This window comes from Manacus candei, unplaced genomic scaffold (genome assembly GCF_025592945.1).
Source record: "Manacus candei isolate 608988 ecotype Guabito, Panama unplaced genomic scaffold, ASM2559294v1 h1tg000014l, whole genome shotgun sequence".
NCBI classification, from domain to species: domain Eukaryota; kingdom Metazoa; phylum Chordata; class Aves; order Passeriformes; family Pipridae; genus Manacus; species Manacus candei.
The window spans coordinates 52,878,154-52,903,431 of NW_026138062.1; the positions used below are offsets into that span (position 1 = coordinate 52,878,154).

General features: G+C 38.5%; 1 protein-coding gene across 3 annotated transcripts in view; it reads right to left on the reverse strand.

Annotated features, from left to right (window-relative positions):
* PRMT8 (protein arginine methyltransferase 8) overlaps positions 1–25,278 on the reverse strand; it is a 57,296-nt gene that overhangs the window by 5,600 nt on the left and 26,418 nt on the right. For all 3 annotated transcript variants that reach the window (XM_051780817.1, XM_051780818.1, XM_051780819.1), the window contains exons 3-8: positions 21,276–21,461; positions 17,875–18,030; positions 12,101–12,164; positions 8,257–8,399; positions 7,781–7,868; positions 5,147–5,262 (exon numbers count right to left, since the gene is read on the reverse strand). In XM_051780817.1, coding sequence (XP_051636777.1) covers positions 5,147–5,262; positions 7,781–7,868; positions 8,257–8,399; positions 12,101–12,164; positions 17,875–18,030; positions 21,276–21,461 — 753 coding nt within the window. The remainder of the gene's footprint in view (positions 1–5,146; positions 5,263–7,780; positions 7,869–8,256; positions 8,400–12,100; positions 12,165–17,874; positions 18,031–21,275; positions 21,462–25,278) is intronic.

Consider the following 25,278-nt stretch of genomic DNA (forward strand, 5'->3'; position numbering starts at 1 on the left):
GCAGAAGTCTGTGACTCTCAGGTAAGTGTTGAGTTATCTACTTTAGCATTTTATTCAATTATCAGCCACAAAGACAACTCGCAGCCCTTTAATACTGTAAGAAATCAGTGGTACACTTGAATATATCAAAAAAATAGCAAATGATCCAGTTATGTGACTAAGCTGACAGAGTGTGGCAAGAGAGGCCACTCACGGAAGACTGTGTGTTCTTGGGAATGGCAGGGAGGGGCTGTGGGAGCTGGAGGAAATCAAAGTAAAAACCTGCCTTGACAAATGCAGGCATGATGGATGTTGAAATGAAGATATAGGTCCCAGTTCAAAGACCTTTTGTTATCGAAGACTGTCAGCATTCAGGAAAGATGTTGGCAGAGTTGGGTTTTTAATAAAAATAAACTTTTTGTTTGTTTGTACATCTCTGAAAGGGAAAGTGATTTGACCATGTCAAGCAGTTGAAACATTTGAGGTGTGAGAGGGTCCTGCTTTCTAATGGTAATGCTTTCTAGTCCTTTGTCAGATAACTGATTCCAAATGGACAGTCCACAGTCTTGAACAAGACGGAAGCAAATTATGTAACTTGTGCTATAGCTTGATTGCAGTAGTTGGGAGCAATGATGTAGTCTTTAAGATTGCTTATTTCCATCAATATTTAAATCTCTCTGTTCAAGGCTTAAACTGTGTTTGCCAGATGGATCTGATTTTCCCAGCTTTTGGTATTGCTTTTATCTGGGTTGTTTCCAGAACTTGTAGTCATGATAAGGAGGATAATAAGTCTGCAATACTACTAATTGTGTTCTAATACTGTGGGAAATCAGTGCACTTTCTGATATCCTCATTGCTCATTCTGATACCCTCATTGCTCATGCATACAGAGAAAGAGAAGTTTTGTAGGCAGAAATCCAAATTTTCTCTACCAGCCTATGCCAGGAATCCTATCTCTGATCTCACCAGCATTTCTTCAGATCCACCCTGCAAAAATGGAGGACAGAGTCTAGACTGCCCATTGGAGGGGTTTTTTTAGTCCTGTCTGGTTAGCATTGCTCAAGAACAACTTAAACATAATGAAAATTATTGTACTACATTACGATGACACCCTGAGGCACTAGTGTTTACAAATGACCCATGCATATAATTGGTCATTTAAAACTGTGATAGCCTTAAAATGTTTTTGGGTTTTTGCCCTTAAAAGAAGGTAAGAAAAAAGCATAGTGGGAATAAGAACTTCTGAGGTCTCCTGGCAGAATTCCATGGCAGACTGCAAGCTTTGACAAGCTAGACTGGACTGGTGGGTGATAGCTGCAGATTTCTGTAATTTTTGGTGTCTTTTTAGTGGTATCACTGTGGGGAAATTATGACCTAAGTCTAATGGTGAGGCACATAATAGGGAACTAGCTCCCTCTCTCTGAGCTGTGTTGGCTCTGCAGGGTAAAGTGGAATCAAAAGAACGAGGAAATATTTTTATTAGAGAAGTTAGTAGAAATTTATCAAAAATATTGAACAGATGGGCTGCCTAAAATGTTGGTCACTTTCACAGTCTTTTTTTTTAAGGACAGAAACATGCCTTTTTTACTATGCAAGGTATGAGACAAATATGTGGGGTTTTTTATTAGTTAATATAATTTTGAGAACGGATGAGTCCAGTTTTGGTGATCTCTTTGAATTGTAGTCTGGCTACCTATATATTCTTATATTCAATAGCACTGCTTATTGCAGCTAACTGCACAGGGGACAAATAATATCATTGCATAAAATAAATGGAAAAGTCATGATTTACCAGATTTCATTCAGATTTCAACAACAACAAAATGGGCATAGTTACACAGGAATGTGATCAAAATACAGCTCTTTATTATCACACTACGAAAATAAAATGTTTTAAGCTAAGCAGCAGTAAAAGTGTCAGAATTATCAGCTGAGTAAGGGGGTTCAGACCATGGTTGACACTGCATGAAAGACCATGAGACATCCCATGGTACATCTCCCTGTTGCACAGAGACAGAGAGAGGTCTAATTTTCACATTCACTTCATAAAGAATGGTTCTTAGACTGTCCTGTGGCACAAATCACTTTAGGACTGAGCAAATGATGTATCATTTAGAATCAACAGTGAGGTTGAGATGCTGTGTTGCCAGCTACTATTTCTTGTTTGAATGGTATCACCCTGGATGAAGGCAGCTCTCTTCTAATGGGAGAAACAGCTTTCAATCAGGTTTGCTCCTGGAAAAAATGCTGACTTGCTGCCTGTCCCATTTCTTCATGTGAATCAGAATTAAGGTTGCTTCTAGAGTGCCACAGCACCTCTTTTCTGATCCCCTTCCCAGACAGGCTCTGATAAACAAGAATGTTGTATAATTTATTTTTTTTTGAGCAAGGAAGGCAGTTTGTGATTTAAGTAGCATTAAACTGTGTAATCTTAAAGTGGTGTCTGCAGGAGCTGTAATCTGTACTTGGAAAGAACACAGAAACAGATTTTTTTTATTATTTTTTTTTTATTATTTTTAGTTCTGTGTGTAGATAGGGAAGGATATTCAGGAAAGTGTAACAGTATTTTTAATTACAAACTGGATGTGGCATATCCTTTGTTCTTGTTTGGTTTTGTCAGTTTTTGCCACTCTTTCACTGCAGGTTTTTCTACAGGTGTGTGAACAATGGATTTATTGTTATTTTAGTCTCTGGTGCTGCCACCAAATCAGAATTAACAGGCAGAAAAAGTTTTGAGTCAACCCAAACACATTTGTATTTTTCCAAAGTACAAGGGGATCAGAGAAGGAAACACAACTGTTTTACTGAGTTTGAAACAAACTTTTCCTTTTTTTGGCAATATTACTGAAAGCAGTAGTCCCTCAGTAGGACACCTGTACGCTTTTCCTGAGTTCAGTTATTGACTGATGGATTCAAGATGCTTTGATCCCACTACTCTCCCTGGCTTGGAAATTAAATAGAGGACTCCCATTCCTGTGCCCCTGAGATATATTTAAGAGATCATTCAAAAGGAAATGGCTTCCACGACACAGAACATGCTGTATTCTCTGCATACCACCCCCAGTACACCTGTGGCCTAGTGGCTAGAGTTCCTTAAAGGATTCAAGACTTGTGTTACATCCAATTTCTGAGGAGTACAAAACAGAAAATTTTACTCAAGTCTCCAGCATTTTAGCTAAGTGTCATGGTTACACAGCGTGCAGGGGCTGTCTTATTTTGCTGATTTTGTAGAACAATTCAGAGCATCTAAATTGGGAATCAAAATAACTGCAGAAGCACAGGGCTCTGACTGGTCTCTGAGGAATGCATCTAGTGACTAGTCCATCCACTGACTAATGTAGAGAGAGTCCAGACTCATCTTGTAGGCATCCTAAGTTAGCTGGCTTTGGGTTGAATACACCCTAAAAATCCCTCTGTGAATCTAATATGAACAAGCTGTGCCATCTTGAAGTGTTGTAATAAAACATTTGAATAATTAAACATTATGGCTTTGTTTATTCTCAAATGTTTTCTTAGGCTAATATAATTTTCTGAATTCACAAATATTTTCAGGATTAAAGAAATATACTTTATATTTACACCATGTGCAAAAGTAAATGAAATTTAAAAAACACCCAACAATGCAGACTCTGTTTTTCTGGCTTCCATATTGCTAGCTTGAACATAGGACTCCCTCCGTCATGCCTTTCATTAACAGTTTTCTGGTTTTTTAGTGATCAGTTTGTGAGAGTGACAGATTCTGGAATGGAAAGTGGTTTCTGACTGCGTAGTTATTACCTGCTTTGCTCTCGCAGTGCCACTACATGGTATAGCACCATTCACTATATGGACAAAAGATGTCAAAATGAAATATAAAACCTGAATAGGAACACTTTGAAAATTTTTATCTGTCTTCTTAAAACCAATTACTCTCAAAGACCTTCTAAATAAAGCGCTGGATGTGTACTCCATTTAAGGGTGTGCAGCTTTTTATTCCAGAGAAGCCAACCCCTTTTTACCCCTCTATCTCTCACTCTCTGGACATATTCTACGCACCCTAAATAGCTGTTTCTTTTGTGTGTATTGCAATTTGAAATTGCTCTGGCTCAGGCTGTTTTCAGGCACAACCATCCTGTGTTCCCCTCAGTGCAGATGGACTGTGCATGCATACGTTGTCACACAGAGTTTCTACTTCTGTTCCTTTCTGCTGCTTTCAGTAAAGGTTCTGCAGACTAGAGGTATGTCTTTCCTTATTACATGTGGGAATGCTTAATGCTGTGTTTGTTACTGGTAAAAAGTGAAAGTGAAAAATTAAAACTGACACTTTGGGATAAATGAGCAAACTCTTGGATTCATGGACCTGATCCTTCCACTGCTGTTGACGCAGACAGCCTTATTTATGAGAGTAGTCCCACATGAGGAGGATTACTTCACGTGGAAGGAATTTTAGAGCTTTAAAATATTCCTGCAGGCAGTTCCTCCATTCTTAACGTGATCTTGTGAAAACGGATTGGTGACCATTCTGTCTTATATGAAGGGCAGGGTACAAGCTAACTTCTGAATGGAGATGTTGGGGCTGGAAGAACACAGTAGCATTCTGGATAAGGCTAAGAACTAGGGAGTTAGACAAATAAATTAGGTTTCAATTCTGATCACATTCTGGAGTAAGTTAGTTGTATCATCAGACAGACAAGAAACTGATGCTTCCATCTTTTTTACTGCAAACAAAATTCATTTACCCCTTCTCCTCAGCAGCATTCCATCAGCAATTTCCAACCTCTATTTACAAGATGGTAGGGCAATTAAAATCCATATCTAAATACACCATGTCTCTCTTTATCCAGTATTTGCATACGTAAAATTTGTAAGAGTCTTGAGTTACAGCTTGCAGTAGCCAGATGAGTAGAGCCACAAGGAACATCTTGCTTTTGGGTATTCCATAAGAAATCAAGGTATCAATGCTCAGGCTTAGCTCATGTGACAGTATTAAGCATGTGCAGCATACCAGGACTGACTAATTTAAAACTGCATGTCTTTCCTTCTCAGCATGACAGCATTCTGTGATGATGGCTTCTGCAGCTAGATAAAAGCATATAAAGGTAGCAGTAAAACACAAGCAGCAGGTCTCCAAAGAATCCTACAGTTAGTTGTAAACATTCATAATTGAGTATATTTGGAATTACCAAACCTTTATTAGACAGGCATTGGTCACCACTTGCTTTGGATCTACTATGTCCACCAACGGCTCCTTCATGGCAACATCCCTAATACAGGTCATGTCAAAGCCGTACACATTCTCCCACCCTGTCAATGCAAAGAGATATGTCAAGATTAGCAGTAATAATAGAAAGTATATTTTGTTTCTCAAAGCATCTTTCATTTGAAAAAATTTCTACCATCCCCTAATTTTCAGATTTCCTCTTTAGCTCTTTGCTCTCTGCCCCCGTTGTCTATGTCATCACTGTTATTTTACAGATAATGCAGTTGTGGCAAAATAACCCCTCAATGTACATCTTTGAAGAAGTGGTCTTTGTTCTTTGGTGTCTCCAAAGCCATGTTATATGAGATTTGTTGATGATTATTGTGGCTTTAGACATTTGAGAATGTTGCCCAAAATCATATATGTCAGGCTGAGTCTTTGGAATAGCTGTTAGGGTTATTGTATCCTTTCCTATCCATTCTGGTTAATACTTTTTTTTTTTCATAGATTGCTATTCAATCAGCACTTTGCATGCTCTTTTGATTATTTAAGTAGTCTTAGTTTCAGCAAGTGAATTACTGACGGGAGTAGAATTACAGCTGTGTTTCAATATTTGGGACATCCAAGTTTTAATCTACATGTACATCATGACAGAAAAGCCAAATGGAGGAGAGACAAGATGGTGGTGCAGACAGATAGTGAGATGGAAATAACTGAAAATACAGGGTACGTAAAGCGAGGGGGAAAGAGAAATTAGAGGTGAAATTAGAAAAGAAAGTGTCTTAAAGGAAAACAACATTTTAGAAGAGAAAAAGAGAACCTGAAGCATTTTTTTTAATTATGAACCCCCTCTCTCACCGAGTTGAGAACAGAAAAGAAAAAGGCTCAAGGTCTAGAAAGGAAGGGGTTCAAACGCGAGGTGAAAAAAGCACATAAAGGATTTTAGGCCAAAATGGCTTTGATTGCTTTACAGAATGAATGCTTCATACATCCATTTGAATCTGTACATTTTGTAAGGAGTTTAGCTGTCAAGGTCATCATGTAACCAAGGAGAAAAATCTAGGCTGTGCTTGAGGAAGAGATATAATTCACCCTAGCACCTTCAGAGACTTCTTGTCACTGCCATGCTGCACTGGGCTCACTTTTGACCTAAAACAGCAAATGTGACCAATTGACAGTTCTGTGTATTAGTACTGAATTTGATTACAGAAACACCAAACTTTCTTCTGAGAGGAGGTGAGAGGCAAGGAGTTAGGCTTTTTTATTAAAGATTGACTGAACCCACTAAATTAACGCAAACTTTTTAATGTATCTTTGATTAATATAACTGCTTAGGAATTTTGTGGGGTTTTTTGTCCCCAATGGAAAATGCCTTTAAGTGAAATTGTCCAGCTCTGAAAAATAAATAAAAGCAAAAAAATTTAAAAGGAAAAGAAAACTGAAATAATGTAAAACTTACTCATTTCATCACAACTATTATGATCTTACGATCAAATAAATCCAAACTTGTGTGACCTGGGGACAACAAGCTGAACATGAACCAGGAGTATGATCTTTTAGTGATGAAAATGAACCACATGCTAAGACATGAGGACTGTCTAACAAAATGGGGTTTGCTTAGCCTGGGACAGCAAAAACTAATGGTGGTATCTACTTGCTATCTGCTGCCACATAAACAAAGAAAAAGTCAGATTCATTTCTGGTGATGAGGGAATGAAGGCAAATCTCAGGAAGGAAAAGTCGGTCTAGATATTTAGAAACATGTTTACTCCTAAGGGTGCTTCACTCAGAGAAGCTATGGAATCCCCATATCCTGACAGCAGTGCAGGGCCCTATGTGTGACTTACTTTAATTGTGAAATCTGGCCTGCTTGGAGCAGGAGCCTGGACTAGGTCACCTGTAGAGGTCACTACTTCAAGGAAATTCTCCCAACATTTTAAAAGCAAGAGAACAGTCAATTTTATGCATTTATGAAGTATATATATATATATATATATACACATAAATATAAAATTTAGAACCCATTTTAACATAAAAGTAAAATTGAAATTTCTAATCTTTATTTTTAATTTAAAAATTCTCACAGAAAATGCTTTTGAAAGTTAAAAAAAGCATTACATGTTGTGGTTTTTTTTTTTCCTTGACAAGCTTATTATGGAGATATAATTTTTTCTAGGGTTATTTTGTAACATTTATAATTAATTTGCATTTTATTATTTTTCTGTTCTTGTTATGTTAAAAAACAAAAACAAGGACCTGCATGGCAAAAGAATATTACCAATTTTCCTGGCTGTTATGGTAGATTATATATTTATTAAAAGAACCAAAAAACTAAATCTCCTATAATCCACATTTTAAACACAGGTAGGGGTATTAATATAACTCTAAGCAAAGTCTACATCAATTTACTAATGCATCTTTCTTTTGTGCACTTTAAATTACTGCAAGTTTCCTGAATTTATCAGCAGACTAACGTACTCTTAATGTTCACATTTATACTGGAATTCTGGCCTGGTCAGTGTGATTTCTTGGCTTTTGCAATCCTTTGCCAATAATGAGATTACAGTAAGCCTTTATAAATCAAATATTTTAGGGAAATAACCACAGAAAAGTGTTACTCACAGTGAATTTTGAAGTCCTTGTACTGTCTGTCTTCAATTGCTACCACGTACAAAGCAGCTCGGTCTGGAAACATTAGCCCTCCAGGTTTCTGTTGATGAATTTTGGGGAAATGGATCTCGTAATCTATTCACCTGACAAAGACATCACATTTTGAACTGCACATACAAAAACCAGACAAGCACCCCTTGCATGCCTTTATTGTTTTCCTTCAGACTGTCACACCAGCTTTAATCACAGCAATTCTTGCAGCCTGTAGCAATGTCATTAGGTAGTGTCTATACAAATTTCACCAGCCAGCAGCTAATCAAAAGCAAAGCTCTTTCACTGAGATTCCCATTTTTTATCTTAAAGCCCAAGAAATGGCACTTGGAGATGTAACTGAATTTTATTCTGGTGCCAGTAGCAAAGGGAAGGCTTGTAGTCAGAAAATAAATGATGATTGCTCCAGCAAGGAGTATGACATGCAGAGCACCTACCAGCCACTTGTCTCGTGCGAAGATGACTGTGTTTAACATTGACTCATAGAACAGACAGTAACCCATCCACTCGCTGATGATGATGTCTACTTTATCCACAGGTAATTCAACTTCTTCCACTTTACCTTTAAATATTGTGATTACTGAAAAGAGAATCCAAAGAAATACATTTCACATAATAAAACACCTGAATAAGTTCCTTACTGGTGAATGTCAGGCTGACCTTTTCAATATGATTCTCTTCTTGAACGCCTGCAGATAAGGGGTGACTCCACGTGACTCAATGGATTTTAAACTATTTAAAAACTACTTCCAGTAAGTATAATAAACAGAAGTTTTAGAATCAGTATAAAAGGAAAAATAAAACAAAACAAAACAAAAAACCAAAGGCCAAACAAAACCCCCCCATATTTAAAAAACAGAAAAACCAGCCTTACCTGCTCACCTGCATGATCTCATTTTACATGACCTTTGAAATTTGGAAGATTTCTAGATCATTGACCAAGTAATGCAAAGAATCCACCTAGAATCCTTTAAACATGCCTGCAGGTTGGCACATTCATGACATTACCACTGAGATATTACAGATTATTGAACTAGGATCTAATTCTCATCTGCTTTTCAAACATATGATGATGGATTCCCAGTGAGGAAAACTAGGACTTATTCTTTCCATGAATTAGGGGGAGCTGACTCATCTGAGAAAGTCATATCTAGCCTGACAGTACACAAACAAGAAAGTTTGTACAAACAGTTCTCTCATGAAAAATAATTTTTCATTCCTTTCTGCTTCATGATTGACTCATTCATATCTAAATCTTCTATCTGTTTTAGATGTGCACAGTTTTCCAGAGTTACTCAAAGTGACTGCTGGGAAACGTTGTTGTCAGGTACTTCATCACCAAATTAGTTTCAAGGAAATTAAAAAGGCTGTTAGGAGTTTGATATAGTAGAATACCAGATCTTCAGAGACACTATTACAACACAGCACATTAAATTACTGGCAGTACTGTATACTCCTTTACAGGATGCTGGTTATGCCCTGCAAAAGTAAATCAATGACTAATGATAGAATTCTTTGACACCAGAACAGATACAGTGCTTAAGGAAAAATTAAATGGTGGTCCATATTCAGTTCAGTTGTAACAAATAGTTTTGTTTTAGGACAAGTGACACAAGTCACGAATCATTCCTGCTTTTTTAAAAAATACATTTCCTATTTACAAATGTATTTTCAGCTTGTGACAAATACTTTACAGAGTGTGTTTCTCTGCTATTTATATTGCTTGCTGCAGTGCATAAGGTCTCGTGGTTCTGCATTCTTCCTTGACAAGGTAACAGATGCACTTGAAATTTAGGAATAAGGTGAACAGGGAATATTTTACTTTCCATTACTAATTGATAACATTATTCTATTACTCTTAATTAATGGCAATTTTTATTGATGAAATGGTCAACATTCAGTTTGGGAAAGATGAAGGTAATTTAATTTAGCTATAACTAGATTAGCTGGTTAAGAGTGGAAGTGTGGATTGAGTGAATTTTAGAACTCAGCCCAGGAAAAATGAGATTTGTCTTTCCCAAATACGTGCAGTACTACTATGACTCTAACCGGATGTGACCACCTTATTTGCATAGCAAATTTATAATCCAGTGGCCCCTTAAGAGGCTTGGAACACTCTGATTCAGACTGGTAACACAAAGTATCAGCTGGTAAGAGCAACCTGATTGGAAAAGAGAAGAGTTCTCTTCTCTTTCCCATTCTGTAAACTCCTTTCTTTCACAGTACTCAACAGTTCATCTGTTGTTATACTCAAGACTATGCCTGCCTATAAGCTCCAACTATGAGTTCTCTTGAGTTCTCATTTCTCCTAGGAACTTTCACTGTCACAGTTCTTTTGGAGTGAATTTTAGCATTGTTGACAGCTGCCAGACTGACACACCTGCAGACTTTGAAGCCCTCTGTTTACACCTAGAACAGCCACAGTAAAAGCAGCAGCAGCACAAGTTCCTTCCACCTCCCTTCACTTTGAAGAAACATCTTCGTAAGGCATCATGTGGGAATAGATTGTGCTGTCCCCAGCTGTATTGTATCTGTTCTGGAAACAGTGGGTTTTCTCTTGGTTCAGCCCCTTTTGCTGAGTCTGCATTTCTCTAAACATTTGGGGGGAAAAAAAGAAAAATTTCCATGAGCAACAAGGTGCTTTGGCTTGGTACCTGGCTGCATTAAAATGAAAGTGAATGCTGGTCAGTGTAAAGTGCGAGAGTGTAAATGTTAGTTCAGGTGTGTAAATTGTTTATACTGGTGACCAAACTGCAGTCATGCAGACTGCTGAACCTGTCCAGACAAGTCTCCTGACAAAGGGGAGGGGTTTCTGCTTCTTCCTCCACAGTTTCTTAATGACTTGCTCCTTGTAGAAACAGGAGAAAGAAGTGGAGATAAATACCCTCTGCAACCTCTGGAGCACATTGGAACCTTCTAATTTATTCTGACAATGGTCCCTTCACGCACAATTCCTGTTGCTGGAAATCCAAATGCAAATTGATTTGTGGTATGCTATTTTTGTTGCTATCTGATAGAAGGTCACTCCAGGAATATAGGAGCTGTGCACCAAAGGTGCAGGACAATCAAGCTGAGCTCACACCTCACAGCTTTAGTGCCTTATCCCTACTGTGAAGAAGAGTATTTTGTGGTCCTTTACTATACTTCCTTCTTTTCCTGAACCAAAAGTTGCACATGCTGGCTGTCCTCTTATATCCCATGTCACTGCTGTTTCACACCACACCCCTTGAATATCCATACTGTACAAAAAATTCTCCTCCCAAAGAGCTCCGTGTTAGTCAGAAAGTGCCAGTGACAGCAATAAAAATTAGAACAGATCTAAACCAGAACAGAAATCTATTCCTGTGCCTTTGTGAGAAGAGCATCAGTGCAGACACAGCTAAAAGTGGGGGCACATGGAACAGCCCAGCCAGCTCAGACCTGACCTGCTCTGCAGCAAAGGCAAGCTCTTCACAAAGAGCACTTTTTAACAGGAGCTGTCTCACGGCCTCAGTTAAAAAAAGACGGATTTTTTAGGCTGTTACAAAGATATCTTGTGTACTGTGATTTGGAGGAGGACTGAAGGCATGAAACAGAGCTGCTTAGAGATTATTTTGTGCTAAGAATTTTCAGTAGGTTGGGGGTGTTTTTAGTGTGGAGTTTTTTTTTTGTTTTTTTTGTTTTTTTTTTTAATTTAGAGTTTACACATTCCTGGAAATTTCATCAGGGTTTTTTTTTTTTTCCAAGAAAAAAAGAAGTTTTCTATGCTAGTTTTATTTTGAGAACAGGACATTTTTGTTTGTGTGTTTTGATGTTTTGGAAAAAAAAGTATTTTTTAAAAGTTGAAAGTCAGAAATATTAGTGAAAAATCTATATTGCTGTAGAATACTTTTTTGCTTTGAACCTTATTTCAATTTGAATGTCAGCGTATGTGTGTGTGTGTGAATTCTGTTTAAGAGATAAGGTGGAATTCAAATGGCAGAATTAATTTGAAAAGTTCAGCTCTAATATGGGATCTTCTGTCTGCTTTGCTAAATCAAATTGCCTGTTGATAAGTCCTATTTGCTTCTATTGTCTGTGAGTCTAGAAGTAAATATGGAAGTAACAGTAATTCCTGTGAATTGTTGTAGTGCCTAGAATGAGGTGCTTAGTTTTGTATTTATGTAAGTCAATTCTGCAAAACTACCATTTATATATAAACCACAAAACCTAAATTAATCAGAGAAAGCAAATCAGTTATCTTCTCTTTTTCCTGAAAGAAAAGGATTTACATATATTTATATGTATTTATATATGCCTTACTGTTGTCCAAGTGGTTGGCCTTGATAATTTTTTCTGAGTAGTCAGATATACTTGAGCATTCAATCTGGGAAAAAAAGAAAAAAAAGAAAAGCGAGAGGAAGAGTAATATGTTAAAGATCTCAGCTATGTGAATAAAATATTTCTACTGAAGGCAGCAAAGACTCTACAGAACATGTAACCATTGATAAAAAGTAAATCAAACCTGTGTCTGGAGAATCATAACCAATAATATCCTAATATTTAAATTGCAGTCTGTGTTTGAGTTGAACTGGCTCCTACAGAAAAGATTTAAAACTGTTGAAATGTGGGGAAAAGAAGAGGTCCTAACTACAAAATTTATATGATTTATTAATTGCGTTATTTAATTTATTCCTGCTACTTTAGAATATTGCCTCCTCTCCCCAAAAATTCAGCTGAAGAGAATGAATTAGCATGGTGCTACATTTCCACACATATTTTAAAACAAAATACATCCAATTTTTTTGAATAATGTTAAAATTCAAACTATGCCAATACTGGTCTGTGCCAAGAAGCAATTATTTGTCTACATGAAAATTCTATAATCTTTAGCAATGCATGCTATCCCAAAAGAATGTGGACATTTTACACATAAGAAATGACTGAAATTTTCTATTTACAAAAACATCCAGAACTGCATGTCTTTTCGTCTGATGAGTTCTGTGCTTTTACTGGGAAAATAATTACAAAGTACCTTCTAGTTTTAGATTTGCTCTTAAATTTGGTACAATCTGCACACTAGCATAAAAGCCCATGTTTGCAATGACCTTTACTGTCTTTTAGAGAAATACTACATTCCATTAATCTGTTTTTTGTGCCCTTTGAAAATCATGAAGGCCAAAGTTGCTTGTAGTCACTGAATCAGTTCCTAATTTACCTTTTCCAAATTTGACATTAAACTGCCAATACTACTTTGCGTAATCCTTGTCTCTCTAAATCCCCTATGGGAATGTCAAATAGAACTGTATTATCTCTAATGAAGTGTTTTATATATCCAGTGAATCCCATTTAATCTCTAAAAGCTAAATTGTGCCTGACCTCTCTGATAGTACTCACAGATGGCAGGACAATGGATGGAAGGACAAACAAATCCCTTATTATTTTTATATTGTATATGACACAGACATAATAGCAGTCACAATATCAATCCCAGTCCCCATGGGAACCTGACTATTAATTCTACTTAGCTTGCCTGTGGATATAAACTACTCCTTAAAATGTATGGCTCAATGGCCTGAATATAAACCAAAACTGTCTTGAAGAAAGGACACTTGAGTGTCAGTCCAGAGAGTTGAAGGAAGAAATCCCTGGGGGAGAGCACCATCTTTTTGCTCCATCCAACTTCTTCCCTTACTGTAAACTGTATAGACTCTATGCCCCATCTATATTTACAACCATTATAACATATTCATTTTCCCTCAGACACATGGTGTGACTTTTGGGGATGGTCCTGTGCTGGGCCAGGAGTTGGGCCTCATGATCCTTGTGGGTCTCTTCCAGCATATTCTGTGATTCTGTGATTTTCCCTGTCTGTATTCACACCTGTCTGGCATTTTCAATTCCACTGCATATTTTGGATGATTTTTAAATAAAGCATGAGCATGTAGGTGTTTGGAGGTGGCTTTCCAACCTTTCTAAAGAAAAAAATGCAGAGAAATAAAAAGTTCTCTTTCATGAATGACTACAAGTTTCCAAAAATCTGCTTCATTTGCAAAGAAGCAAAATAATAAAAAAACTTAACAATTAAATGTTTCATGAAAGAATAGATACTTCAGAAAATAAACTTCCTTTAGGGTAACTAAAGCTGTTCACTGGCATTTTGACTTGGATTCTATACTGTGGTTGAATATTATTTTAAAAAGTAACTCATTTCAGAAAAAAAAGAAAGCATTGAATTCTGTAGGTGAAGAAAAAGAGAAAAAAAATCAGTGTTTTCAGGTTTTTTCCATGTTCTCTTTCAAGTCAGTGATCTGCTCAAATCTGTCCTATTTAACAAAACATTTGGATTTTATGAAAAAATAAAATAAGTTTGTACCTGAGTTTACAGTCACAGAATTACAGAATGGTTTGGGCTGGAAGAGACTTCAAAGATCAGCTAGTTCCAACTTCCATTCTACAGGTAGGGACACCTTCCACTAAATCAGGTTGCTCAAAGCCCCATCTGTTCTGGCCTTAAAGACTTCCAGGGATGGGGCATCCACAACGTTTCTGGGCAACCTGTGCCAGTGCCTTACCACCCTCATGTTAAAAATATCTTCCTTATATCCAATCCGAATCTACCCTTTTTCAGATTAAAACCACTGCCCCTTGTCCTATCACTATAGGCTCTGCTAAATAGCCTTTCTCCACCTTTCTTATAAGCTCATTTTATATATTGAAAGACCACTACAAGGAACCTTCTCCAGGCTGAACAACCCCAGCTGTCTCAGTCTGACTTCACTGGAGAGGTACCCCACCCCTCTTATCATCTTTGTGGCCTCCTCTGGACCCAGTCCAATAGGTCCACATCTTTCTTGTGCTGGGGGCCCCAGAGCTGGATGCAGCACTTCAGCTGGTGTCTCACCAGAGTGGAGTGGAAGGGCACAATCACCTCCCTTAGCCTGCTGGGCACACATCTTTCGATGCAGCCCAGGACACGGTTAGCTTTTTTTTGCAAGCACACACGGCCAGCTCTCATCCAATTGTCATCCACCAGTATCCTCAAGTCCTTTTCTGCAGGGCTGCTCTCAATCAGTTCATCACCCAGCCTGTACTGACATTGGGGATTACCCTGATTCAAGTGAAGGACCTTGCACTTGGCCTTGTTGAAATTCATGAGGTTCACATGGGCCCACTCCACAAGGCTGACAAGATTCCTCTGTGTGGCATATTTTCCCTCAAGTATATCAACTGCACAATGCATTTTTGTGTCAGCTGCAAACTTGTTGAGGGTGAACTCATTCCCACTATGTCATTAATGAAGATATTAAATAGTAGTGGTCCCAGTATGGACCCTTGAGTTTCTTCAGCTGTATCTGGTTCTGTGTGTGTATATTCATTTCTACTTCCATTTTACTACTCAGTCTTCAATCTAATTCTGCAAATGTCTCCTCTTTTACTGTGGTCTCTTTCTCAAACAGTCACCACATTCCCAGATTTCCCCTGAGCTGTGTCCTCATCAGCACTTTTTTATGCAAATCAGCTAACATCTAACATGTGCCTTCACTTCCTGTGTCTGCTTAACTCCTTCTTAACCTGCACTGTCTTGTTTGTTTGAAAATGCTGTAGAATTCAGATAGTTTACTGCAGTGATTGTCCTGAGTTTTGTATGACTAAATGCAGCAGATGAACCAAGATTTCAAGGGATATTTGAATGTATTTCTCTGTCCCCCGCTCACTCCTCCCAGACACCAACATCTACATGCCAATCCTCTCTTCTACATGTCTTACAACAGTTCCCCAGTTAGAAGAACATCATTGTGTGACGGATTGTTACCCTTCCACTATGGTTAGGGCTCAGAGCACATGAAGAAAGAAGAGAAAATGAGGGGGCTGGTTATGTTCAGCTTGTAGAATAGACCACTCCAATTCAACAGCTATCTAGAACTATCTCAAAAGGGCCTGCAGAGAAGGCAAAGTCAAACTCTTCTCTGAAGTGCACAGTGACAGGACAAAAGTCAGTAATCACGAACTGTGGCAAGGGAGATTCGAGCTGATTGTAGACCTGGAATAGGTGCTGAGAGAGGATTTAGAATCTCTATCCTTGGACATCTTCCGAATTGGACTGGACATCCTTGGGCAACTTGATATAGCTTTAAGTCAGTGATTCTATGATTTACATCTCTTGAAGACCCAGAGATGATTCTAGCAGTTGGCTTAGATAGTGGCAAGGAATAAGTTCCAACAGTGAATAAGAGGGAATAAGAAGAACCAGGCAGGGTAGTGGATGAATTTGAACCCGAAGAAAGGAAAGAGTGAGAAACAGGAGATGGATTTTAGTGGTGCTGTAATCAGAAAACCAACACTCTGCATTTGTCAACAGTTCCCACATTGTGCTATTTGAAAAATCACATCTAACTCTAGAAAAGAAACTGGAACATCTCAGCTCTATGTAATAACTCATGGCAAATGTTTGCTTTTTAAATGGAACACTCATAGTTTCCGTCAGCACTCTTTGCCAATATGACCATAAAGCCTGAATTTGACTATAAGATTTCCACTGCTAGATCTCTGAAATATCTACTCGTTCAACACAAATACCACTCTGCTTGCTCTGTTACAGGGTTCATGGTGAGGTAGCTCATGTGACAGGAACGTTTAAATTCGCAGGCTGTAGCAGAGGATTTCACACCTAAGAGAGTTCCCTGGATAGAACACCCCCCAGCTTCAGTGCTGAGCAGTCCATAGGTGAGCTGGCACTGGTGAGCCACTGAGCTTTCTGAAGGCCTGAGGTACAGTCTGAACTGTAAAGAAGTCCAAAGAAAAAACCAAACCACTACAAAAAACCTCTGCCACCACCAAACATGTGGAAAAGTATTTACTTTTATTTTACTCGGTGAATTTTCTGTCAGTGAGCTGGCTCACTGTAGAATCAGATAAGCATCAGTGCCAGCACAAGGGAGGGAGGAAGACCATATGGCCAGGGATCTGAGAGATAGAAGGTGGGAGCACAGCATCATCATTCTGTATATGCTTATACTTTTGGAGCACTGCAATATATTTGCATGAGACTTGCATTTCTGCATCAGAGAAAGCTATGGGTTTTTCCTTCTTGAGGCTTTGAGACAATAAATTCTATATTTGATTTACAAGAAAATACATTCTAGCTGCCAGTTCTGTACACAAAATCTCATGCTTAAGCTCCAAAACTTTTGCTAGCACCTTTTGTTTTCATCTATCTATACTTCCATGCTCTAGTCCAACACTCAGATGAGACACTCAGAAATAACATTGGATTTTGAAAACATAAGCCTGAGAATTGAACAGGAGCCCTGGCATTTCATGTATCATTACCAGTAACAAAGACACACAGTTTAGCTACTTAGCGACATCAGTCTTCAAATGCACAGATGTAGCCAATTAAGTTTTGGTAAACAATTTTTTTTAAGAGAACTACATAGAGAGATAGGGTCTAGTTCCCCTTTTCTATGTTGCATTGTGTCTGCAGGGCAAACAGAAGTCCAAAGCAGAAAGAAATCATAGTTGTCATTTTAGAGTCAGTACAAATAACAGAATACTTAGGAAGCAAATCTGTGCTCTCTCTAATGACTTCTCTGCAGACATTCCTGCTCCTAAAGTTCAATGTATTTAAGGTAATAATTTCCTTCTGCCTCTGAAAAGCGTTATTGTTGGCACAGAAAACATGCACAGGCTTTCTTTCATGATTTGCTGAGTTGTAATATGCAGGGAAAAGTGTATTAAGGAAATTTGTTTCCAAGACTACAAAGTTGCAGACCTTGAAAATTTAAAAAAGCAAGATAGTTCCTTTAACCTCTCTGAGTAGGAGTGAGTCTCTTTAACATTATTTTTCAGCCAAGAAGATATGTGGTTATGTACCAGGTCACCAAAGGTTCCACAGATGAAAAGACATTACATCTCAATTTGGAAAAGGCACATTAGTGCAACAGAACTCTACTGAAGTCACTGTAAATCAAGCCATAGAAGAGCTTGGAGAGAAGAATTTCAAACCAAGGCAAGTAAGAAAAGGTAAATCAGCAAGCCAAATTCTCAGACAAAATCCACAAACAAATTCAAAATATGAGAGAAAGTCTTCTTACCCCATATACCTTCTTGGCTCCTGCCTTTGCAGCAAACATGGAGAGGATTCCTGTGCCACTTCCAACATCAAGGACAATCTTATCTTTAAAAACATGTTTATTGTGATACATTGAGTTTCTATAGGTTAATGTGCGCACTTCATCTTTTAACATTTCCTGTGATGGAAATAAAAGCATTGTGTTACTATTTGAAATGCTTAGATGCATTCAACACTGCAGCTGAAAGCATTCCTTTGTTATCATTTATGCATTATTAATACACAACATGAAGGGTTTTTCAAATATTTTGGGGTGCACACATCAAAGCAACTGTAAAATGATAGATACTTAGAATTGAATTATTAAGAAGCAGCATGATGCCCCTTGTACAATTTTATTTTGCTATTACTTCACTTTTACAATTGACAACCAGAACATAATCTAACCACAGCACTGCTTTGGGAATAGACAGAGGCCATACAGAAATCCAAATGTTCCTCTCCTCCTAAAGCATGCACAACCCAGAGCCTCAATGAAGGGACCTTCTGAGGTTCCTCTTTGAACACAAAAGAAATTGTTTCATAAACCATTGTAAGACAGCAGTTTTGATAGCTTTGCCCAAAGTGAGGCAGGAAGCCCATAGCAGAGCTTGGAAATCCTGTGCTGTATGGTCCTCCCTTACCACTCTTCTGTTCACTCATTTATCTGACAAATTTCCAGAAGATATTAATGTATAACCCCGACCCCTATCTCACTGTTTTAAGTTGTCATTGTTAGGTGCTGATTTTTGATTCATTGATAGCAGCAGTACATGCATTTAATTCCATTGATCCTTTGCTTTCAGGTGTGCATATGTCAGTCAAACTATATCAATAAAGAGGACTCAGGTCAAGACCCAAGTGCCATTTTCAAGAGAAGTGTAGGACGCTCAGCACACACTTTTATTTTCTGAAAATGTTTTTTTTTTTGTCTAGAAGGCTGAACTTTTGCTTATACTACTGCCGTAATTTCATAGTTGAAGCAAGTAGGCAAATGGGTTTTTTAATTTTGGTGTAAAAAGTATCTGTTCACTGTCATGCAGTCTGAGGCACTAGTGAACTGGATTGTTACATGTATCAGTTGCTCACTTACTTGTCTTGGCAGGAGACTATCTGTACGCAATAACTGCAGATGAATAAAAGGGTTTTTTTAATCATCATAAAGCATGGTTTGGCATCAGGCAAAAATCAGTCTATCAGCACTGGAAAGGTGATAGAGCACACCCTCATGGAAACAGTTTCCAAACATATTAAGGACAAGAAGGTGACTGGGAATATTTAGCATGGATTTGGAGATGATTGACCACTTGGTATTCTGTGGTGAAATAATGAGCTCTGTGGATGAGGGAAGAGGGGCGATGCTTTTTATCTTGATTTTAGCAAGACTTTCAACCCTGTTGCCCCTAACATCCTCATTTAAAAGTGGATGAAAAATGGACAGTGGACTGAAAACTGACTGAACTGCTGCTCTCAAGATGTTGTGATCATCAACAGAAAGTCAGTCTGGAGGCCGGTCATTAGTGGTGTCTCCCCAAGAGTCAATACCGATGCCTTTTGGCCTGTTTTTTTTCAGGTGGATTGCATCTCTTCCTAGCAGACCTCAATCCTTAAAGAGTGTGCAATAGACATAAAAACTGAAAACTTATCATTGACACCAGCTGCACAACCAACTGTGGACCTGTGGGAGCACTTCTTCTCAAGCCATTTGAACTGTTAGGATTGAGGCAAAAAAACACCTGGCACAGCACACCTTGCTGTTGATCATCATCCTAGGAGCTGCCTAGTCACACTTGATATGCTCCAGGTCTCGTTGCTGCTCAAGTAGAAGAGCAGCAGCAGTAGTCTGAGGCTGGTCTAAGGGCTGGACAAATGTCAGCAGCCTCTACACCATGTCTCAGATCCAAATGCTTTGACAGGAGGTCTTCTCAGCAGATGGGGGCCTCTGTCCCCTGAGGGAGAGCCTTCTGCTGCTATCGCTTGGCACTTGCTCCCAGTGCTTCTCCATGGTTCAGGGTCAACTGATTCTAACAGTCTTTTGGACAAAAATTCCTGCCCCTCATCTACAATGAAGTCACTGACTCTGTTCTGTAGGTAGAGACCTGCAGGTGGATCAAGAGCCTTCCTCCTGTTACCAGAAGTCACAAGTTTCCAGCCTTCACCATCAGAGGAGTCTACACTTCCAAACCTGGTAAGTATAGACTCTGACTGCCCCTCCTTCCAGCACAGCTGGGGATTTAGGCTCTTGTATCTTCAGGCTCCCAGAGAAGATCCAGGTGGTCTCTTCCTCATGCTCCTGATGCTCCAAAGTCTGCCAACCTCCTTTAGCAGCTCCTTTACTTGTTGACACATCCTCTACCAGTGCACACCTCCTGCAGGCAAGGAGGAAACCTCCCACTTTCCAGCCTCAGCAACAGGCTTAACATACTCCCTGAATTCCCCAAGACCTACATGACTGAATCTTTTCATCAGGAGATCAATCTGATTTGAGGTCTCTGATGTGTCTTCAGAATTTCTCTTAGGTCTTCTTCCCACTCAATTGTTCCTCTCTCTTCTTCCCTTCTTGGATTGAATTTCTGAATGCTACACTGGTAAGATGTTATTGGCAGATAGAAATTTTACTTTTATGTATACACTCCACAAACAATTACTAGAGTAATGGAAATAGAAATTGTTTGCTATGCAGTTTGTGAAAAGTGGCACTGATTCATTTCACGTTGTTGCTTTTCTGCATCCTAGTCTTAAAGATCCTGTCCTCCTGGGACATGTAAATATCAGTGGGGTAAGATATCAGTGTTTTCTTTAGAAATGGTTTACAGTAAACTTTTTGAAGATAAATATGGTCCACTGTGTATTTTGAATTATTTCCAGGAGTGTATTTACTGGAGATGACTGAGCTTAATGCTCCCATCAATGCAGTTTATGCATTCAGAAATTCAAGTAATATGCCAGGAGTCAAGAAATTACTCAGCTTCTCTTGTCCGTGGAGTAGCTGTGCTGCTGACTGTGATCAAATACGCAAGAGAACAGAAGACCTAACTCAGCAATAATGTAGTTTCCATGTGTAATCAAGTTAGTTTGCAGCCCTCATAAATGGACTAAATTGATGCACTTGTAAAGCTCACCACTGTACAGATAGCTATTATAAGCTCTGGGGAGAACTCATATGTAAGTATCTAAGTGGGACGGAGGTTTGGGGTACAGGTCTCTAGAGATCTTTGGCACTTAACCAGATTATACATTCATCTGAGAAAAGGCAGAGGAATATAATCATAAGCAAGTGGGATGGGGATAAATAAGTAATAAATCAAAGAAAACATAATTATTATTGTTATCATTATTACTACATTGTTATTTAATAATTGCTGAAATAAAAATAAGCATTACCTCATGAATTCCAAAGTGAGCATAGGAATCAAAGTAATAATCCCTGGATGTCATCTCTTCTGGATTGATGAGTTTTGCCATCTTGCCTCGGCCTGGGCAGCTTGGTTGCAATGGAACATGTATGACAGACTGAACAGGCTTTGGAACAACAGTAGGCTGTGGAGGCTGGGATGGAATGGGGCAAACCTAGGAGGACATGGAATATTGTAAAAAGGCATCATTAAAAGAAAACATTTCTCTCTACATCTAGCATAGTGATATTATTTTAACTATCTAGGAGACAGCAAGTTCAAAGACACCTGGGGCATCATAAGTGAAATTGAGGCTACCTTCTATTCCTGGATCTTTGACTTATTTGTTCTACCTTGGAAAATTGCCTTAATGGATTTTTCCTTGATGTTTCTCTGCAGATATCTAAATTAGTGCAGAGTAATGGCAAATTATTGGTGTTGGCTAGAGTGGGTTACTGCAAATGTTGACGCAAGGCAGTGAAGAGCTAGGTTTTCTTCTTTAGTGTCATATTCTATCAAACTGCCACAGCTTTGTGAGAGGCAAGCTGTAATAAATAAATAATTCCCCTAAAAAGAAGAGCTCATAATCAAAGCATCTTGAACGATGTTGCCAACAAGGAGAACAGGATTCCAAATCGATTTTTAATTGTCGGGTAATATACCTGTCTGTATACTACATACAACTGAGAATGCTCACAGTATCTGAAAGTCTCTGATGCTATCTGAAAGTCTCTCAGCATGTCCAGAAAGCACCATAGGGGGCTGCATGGCATATGTGATCTCTTAGTGTAGTTTCCTGTTGTTGAGAGATGCAGGAGTCATGTGTTACCAACACACTATGGCCCACTGCACTTAATTTTTTGGTGTGTATTATATCTCCAGTATCAACATTTCAATAGACACAGAATGCTCGCACCCCTTAGACTCAGACTTGATGCCTGTAGCATATAAGACAGAAAATAGAGTGTTTTGCAAACATGAGATAAAACAGCCCATGCTCTGGCCCATGTGTATATCTACATTTTTTATCCCTAACATAAAGCGAAATGCTGAAAACAAGGAATGATTGAGCAACATGATACAGCTTCACATATGTACTAAATCACTGTAAATTATGGGTCAATCTCACTTAAATTGACCACGTCCTCTTGTTGTTTTTTTTTTTTTTGTTAAAACTCAGTAGTTTCCCGGTGGGGACCAGAGTTGCCTGAGCCTCTTCTAGCTCCTTTCATAAAGTTCACTCTATCTTCTCTAGCTTGGTACTGTGAGACATCAATGTGTTGTATTCTCTTTGAATAGCACCAATTAGCCTAGTTCAGTTTGCTTCAATGTAAAAAACAACAAAAAAACCCCCACATTTCCCCCCTGTTCATTTGAAGATTTAAGTGTGTCACCTTTTCATGGGTTTTTTGGTCCATCTGTGAAAAATGAATACTAGTGGTTTATGTTCCTGTAACACCTTTCATCCCCAAAGATACAGAAGTGCTTTATTTATAAGTCTTTTCTATTTCTGACATTTTTTACTTCATCACCTTACCCAGTTCACCTCACCCAGTTCACCTCCCAAGCAGAATACAATTGCTCCCAATTGGTGTTTGTATTTCTGCCTGATCTAGTTTCAAGTGTCCATCTGCAGTCATTTCTCTTGATACACTTCTTCATTGCCTGTTCACTGCCACCAGTAACACCTTGATAACTTTTTCTGTCAGTGTTGCTTGCAGTATTCAACCCTTTAAAATATGATCCTGCTACTTTTCATTACATACTTGAAGTTATATCCTAACCTGCAGTTACCTTGCTCAGTAGTACTTTGTGTATTTGTCTGCTGGATTACAAAGACTTAAACTGTAGATATTTGGAATTCTGTTTTAATATAATATGAACCTTCTAATGTCTTATACTTTTCTCCTAAAATCTTGTCCTTTGCATCATTTTAAAACCAAAATACATATATTCATATAAATTACAAAATAAAACTGTGTAGAACAGTCACTGAATGTTTAATTCTGTTCCTGTTTTAGGTAAGAGGGTCTCCCGACACAAGATAGTACATCAAAGGCAATCACTCTAAAGCTACGTACTAGAGAGAAGCTATATCAGTTTTTGTAAATGAAAACAAGGGGGTTCTAGCATTTCTGGCGCTGTCAAACTACAAATTCAAATGTGGTTTGCTGTACAACAGAAGGTGTTTTCTACAGAAAAAGAGACTAGTCTTGAAGGCAAATCTTCTATATGGGTCTCAGGAAGTATTTGTTCTGCTCCTGGCTGCATGGAAGGATCTAGACAGGGTTGGGAGAACAAGGCTTATTGTGACTAAAGACACAGAATGAAAACAAATCCAGCAACTTAAGCTAGGAAAGTTGTCTGAACGATTGTGTTTCCTGTAAAAGAATTAACATAATTATTTCATAATCTGCAAGACAGCTGAATTTTGCTACAGCCAAGGGGTGGCAAGATGACTTTTATTAAGCTACTGAGACAGTATTGGCCCTTTGACTCACAGTCCTTTTCAGGCGTATCTATAGTACCTGAAGACTTCTGTTCTCAACTGTCCATCTACATCTCTGCCAGAAAGAACATATCCCTTGTAGCAGAAGTAGAAGCCTATTAGGTCAGCTCCTCAGCTGCCTTAGTTTGCAGCCAAGGAACTCGTGCTACAATGTGTTGATGGTGGTTGTGTGACAATATTATGCTGTAAATACCATTAGGTCATGCACTGTCCATCCTGTGCTATGGGTACCACAGCCTCATGCAGGAGGGGTCAAAGAAAACTGCACGGAGGTGGTGATCTTCTCAGCCAGCAGCACTGTCACAGGGACCTTAAATCAGCTGCTTCACTTCTGTTTTAGGCGTATTAACACAACACAGACCTTTTGAATTAAAATGATGTAATTTTTTTGCAGCATCTGTAGTACCTGCTGCTAAAATTTCTGTGTGTAGCACTGTAATTCTGGAATACCAGGACAAGGTCACAATTACATTAATAATTTTGTGAGTGGAGCTCAGGAAATGCCTCTGTTATAAATTTGCTGTAGACTCTGTGAACAACTTCAGTTAGGAGTAACTCATGTCCTATGACAACAAATATCTGGGGAAGACACATAAACACAGTGGACAATTACAGAATAAAGAAATGTAATGAAAGCTACTATTGCATCAGAAACAATGAAGTCTTCAGATGTACAGCTCTGTGACTGTAAACTAGAAACAACTAAGCTTTTAGGGATATGATATAACTGCTTTAGCAGAAAACATGCCTCCAAGAGAAAAGCTATCAAGTAAAGACAATTTTCTGTATTCTTTCTGGAACTGAACAGAATCCCTGATATGATTTACAAGCTTTGCTTGTGTATACCCTACCTGAGAATCAGCTCATCTTTTGAGTAACTCTTGAAAAGGCAAAGCGTATGGGCAGAGGGCAAACCTCACATCGGTGTAAAGAACCTAACGAACTCATGTATAGATCCTGGTCAGCTTCGCACGGTTCCAGAACACTGGCCACGGCTAATGCAGATGGAGTTTGAAAGAATGCAAGCAGCTGCCTCAGAATTCATTAATCCCTCTGCTAAACATGCAGTTCTCTATTTATCCATCTCCCATTTGCTACTGAAGGTAGAGTTGGGGGGTCTGAAGGATCTGAGAAGTAATTGTTTTCTATCATTATTATGGGACTTAAGTCCCACTGCTCTGTACTACTTCAACATTTAAATAAAAGGAAATTAGGGAGATATTTTCCTACTTTTAAAAATTAAACTAAGTTTCTTTCTTCTTCTTTTGTGGACAAAGTTGGTACATTGCAGATACATCAAATGCACTAACACAGGACTGCTTTTTTAAAAAAAGCTTTGAATTCTTACAAAAGGCAAAATTCATAACCCTCATTCATTTCTCAAAATCTCACATCTAAACATCTTGACATAGGCTTCTAAAACAACATAGGCATCTCAGTGACAGATGTGACCTTCAGATAGAGTTGCCCATGTGCATCAGTG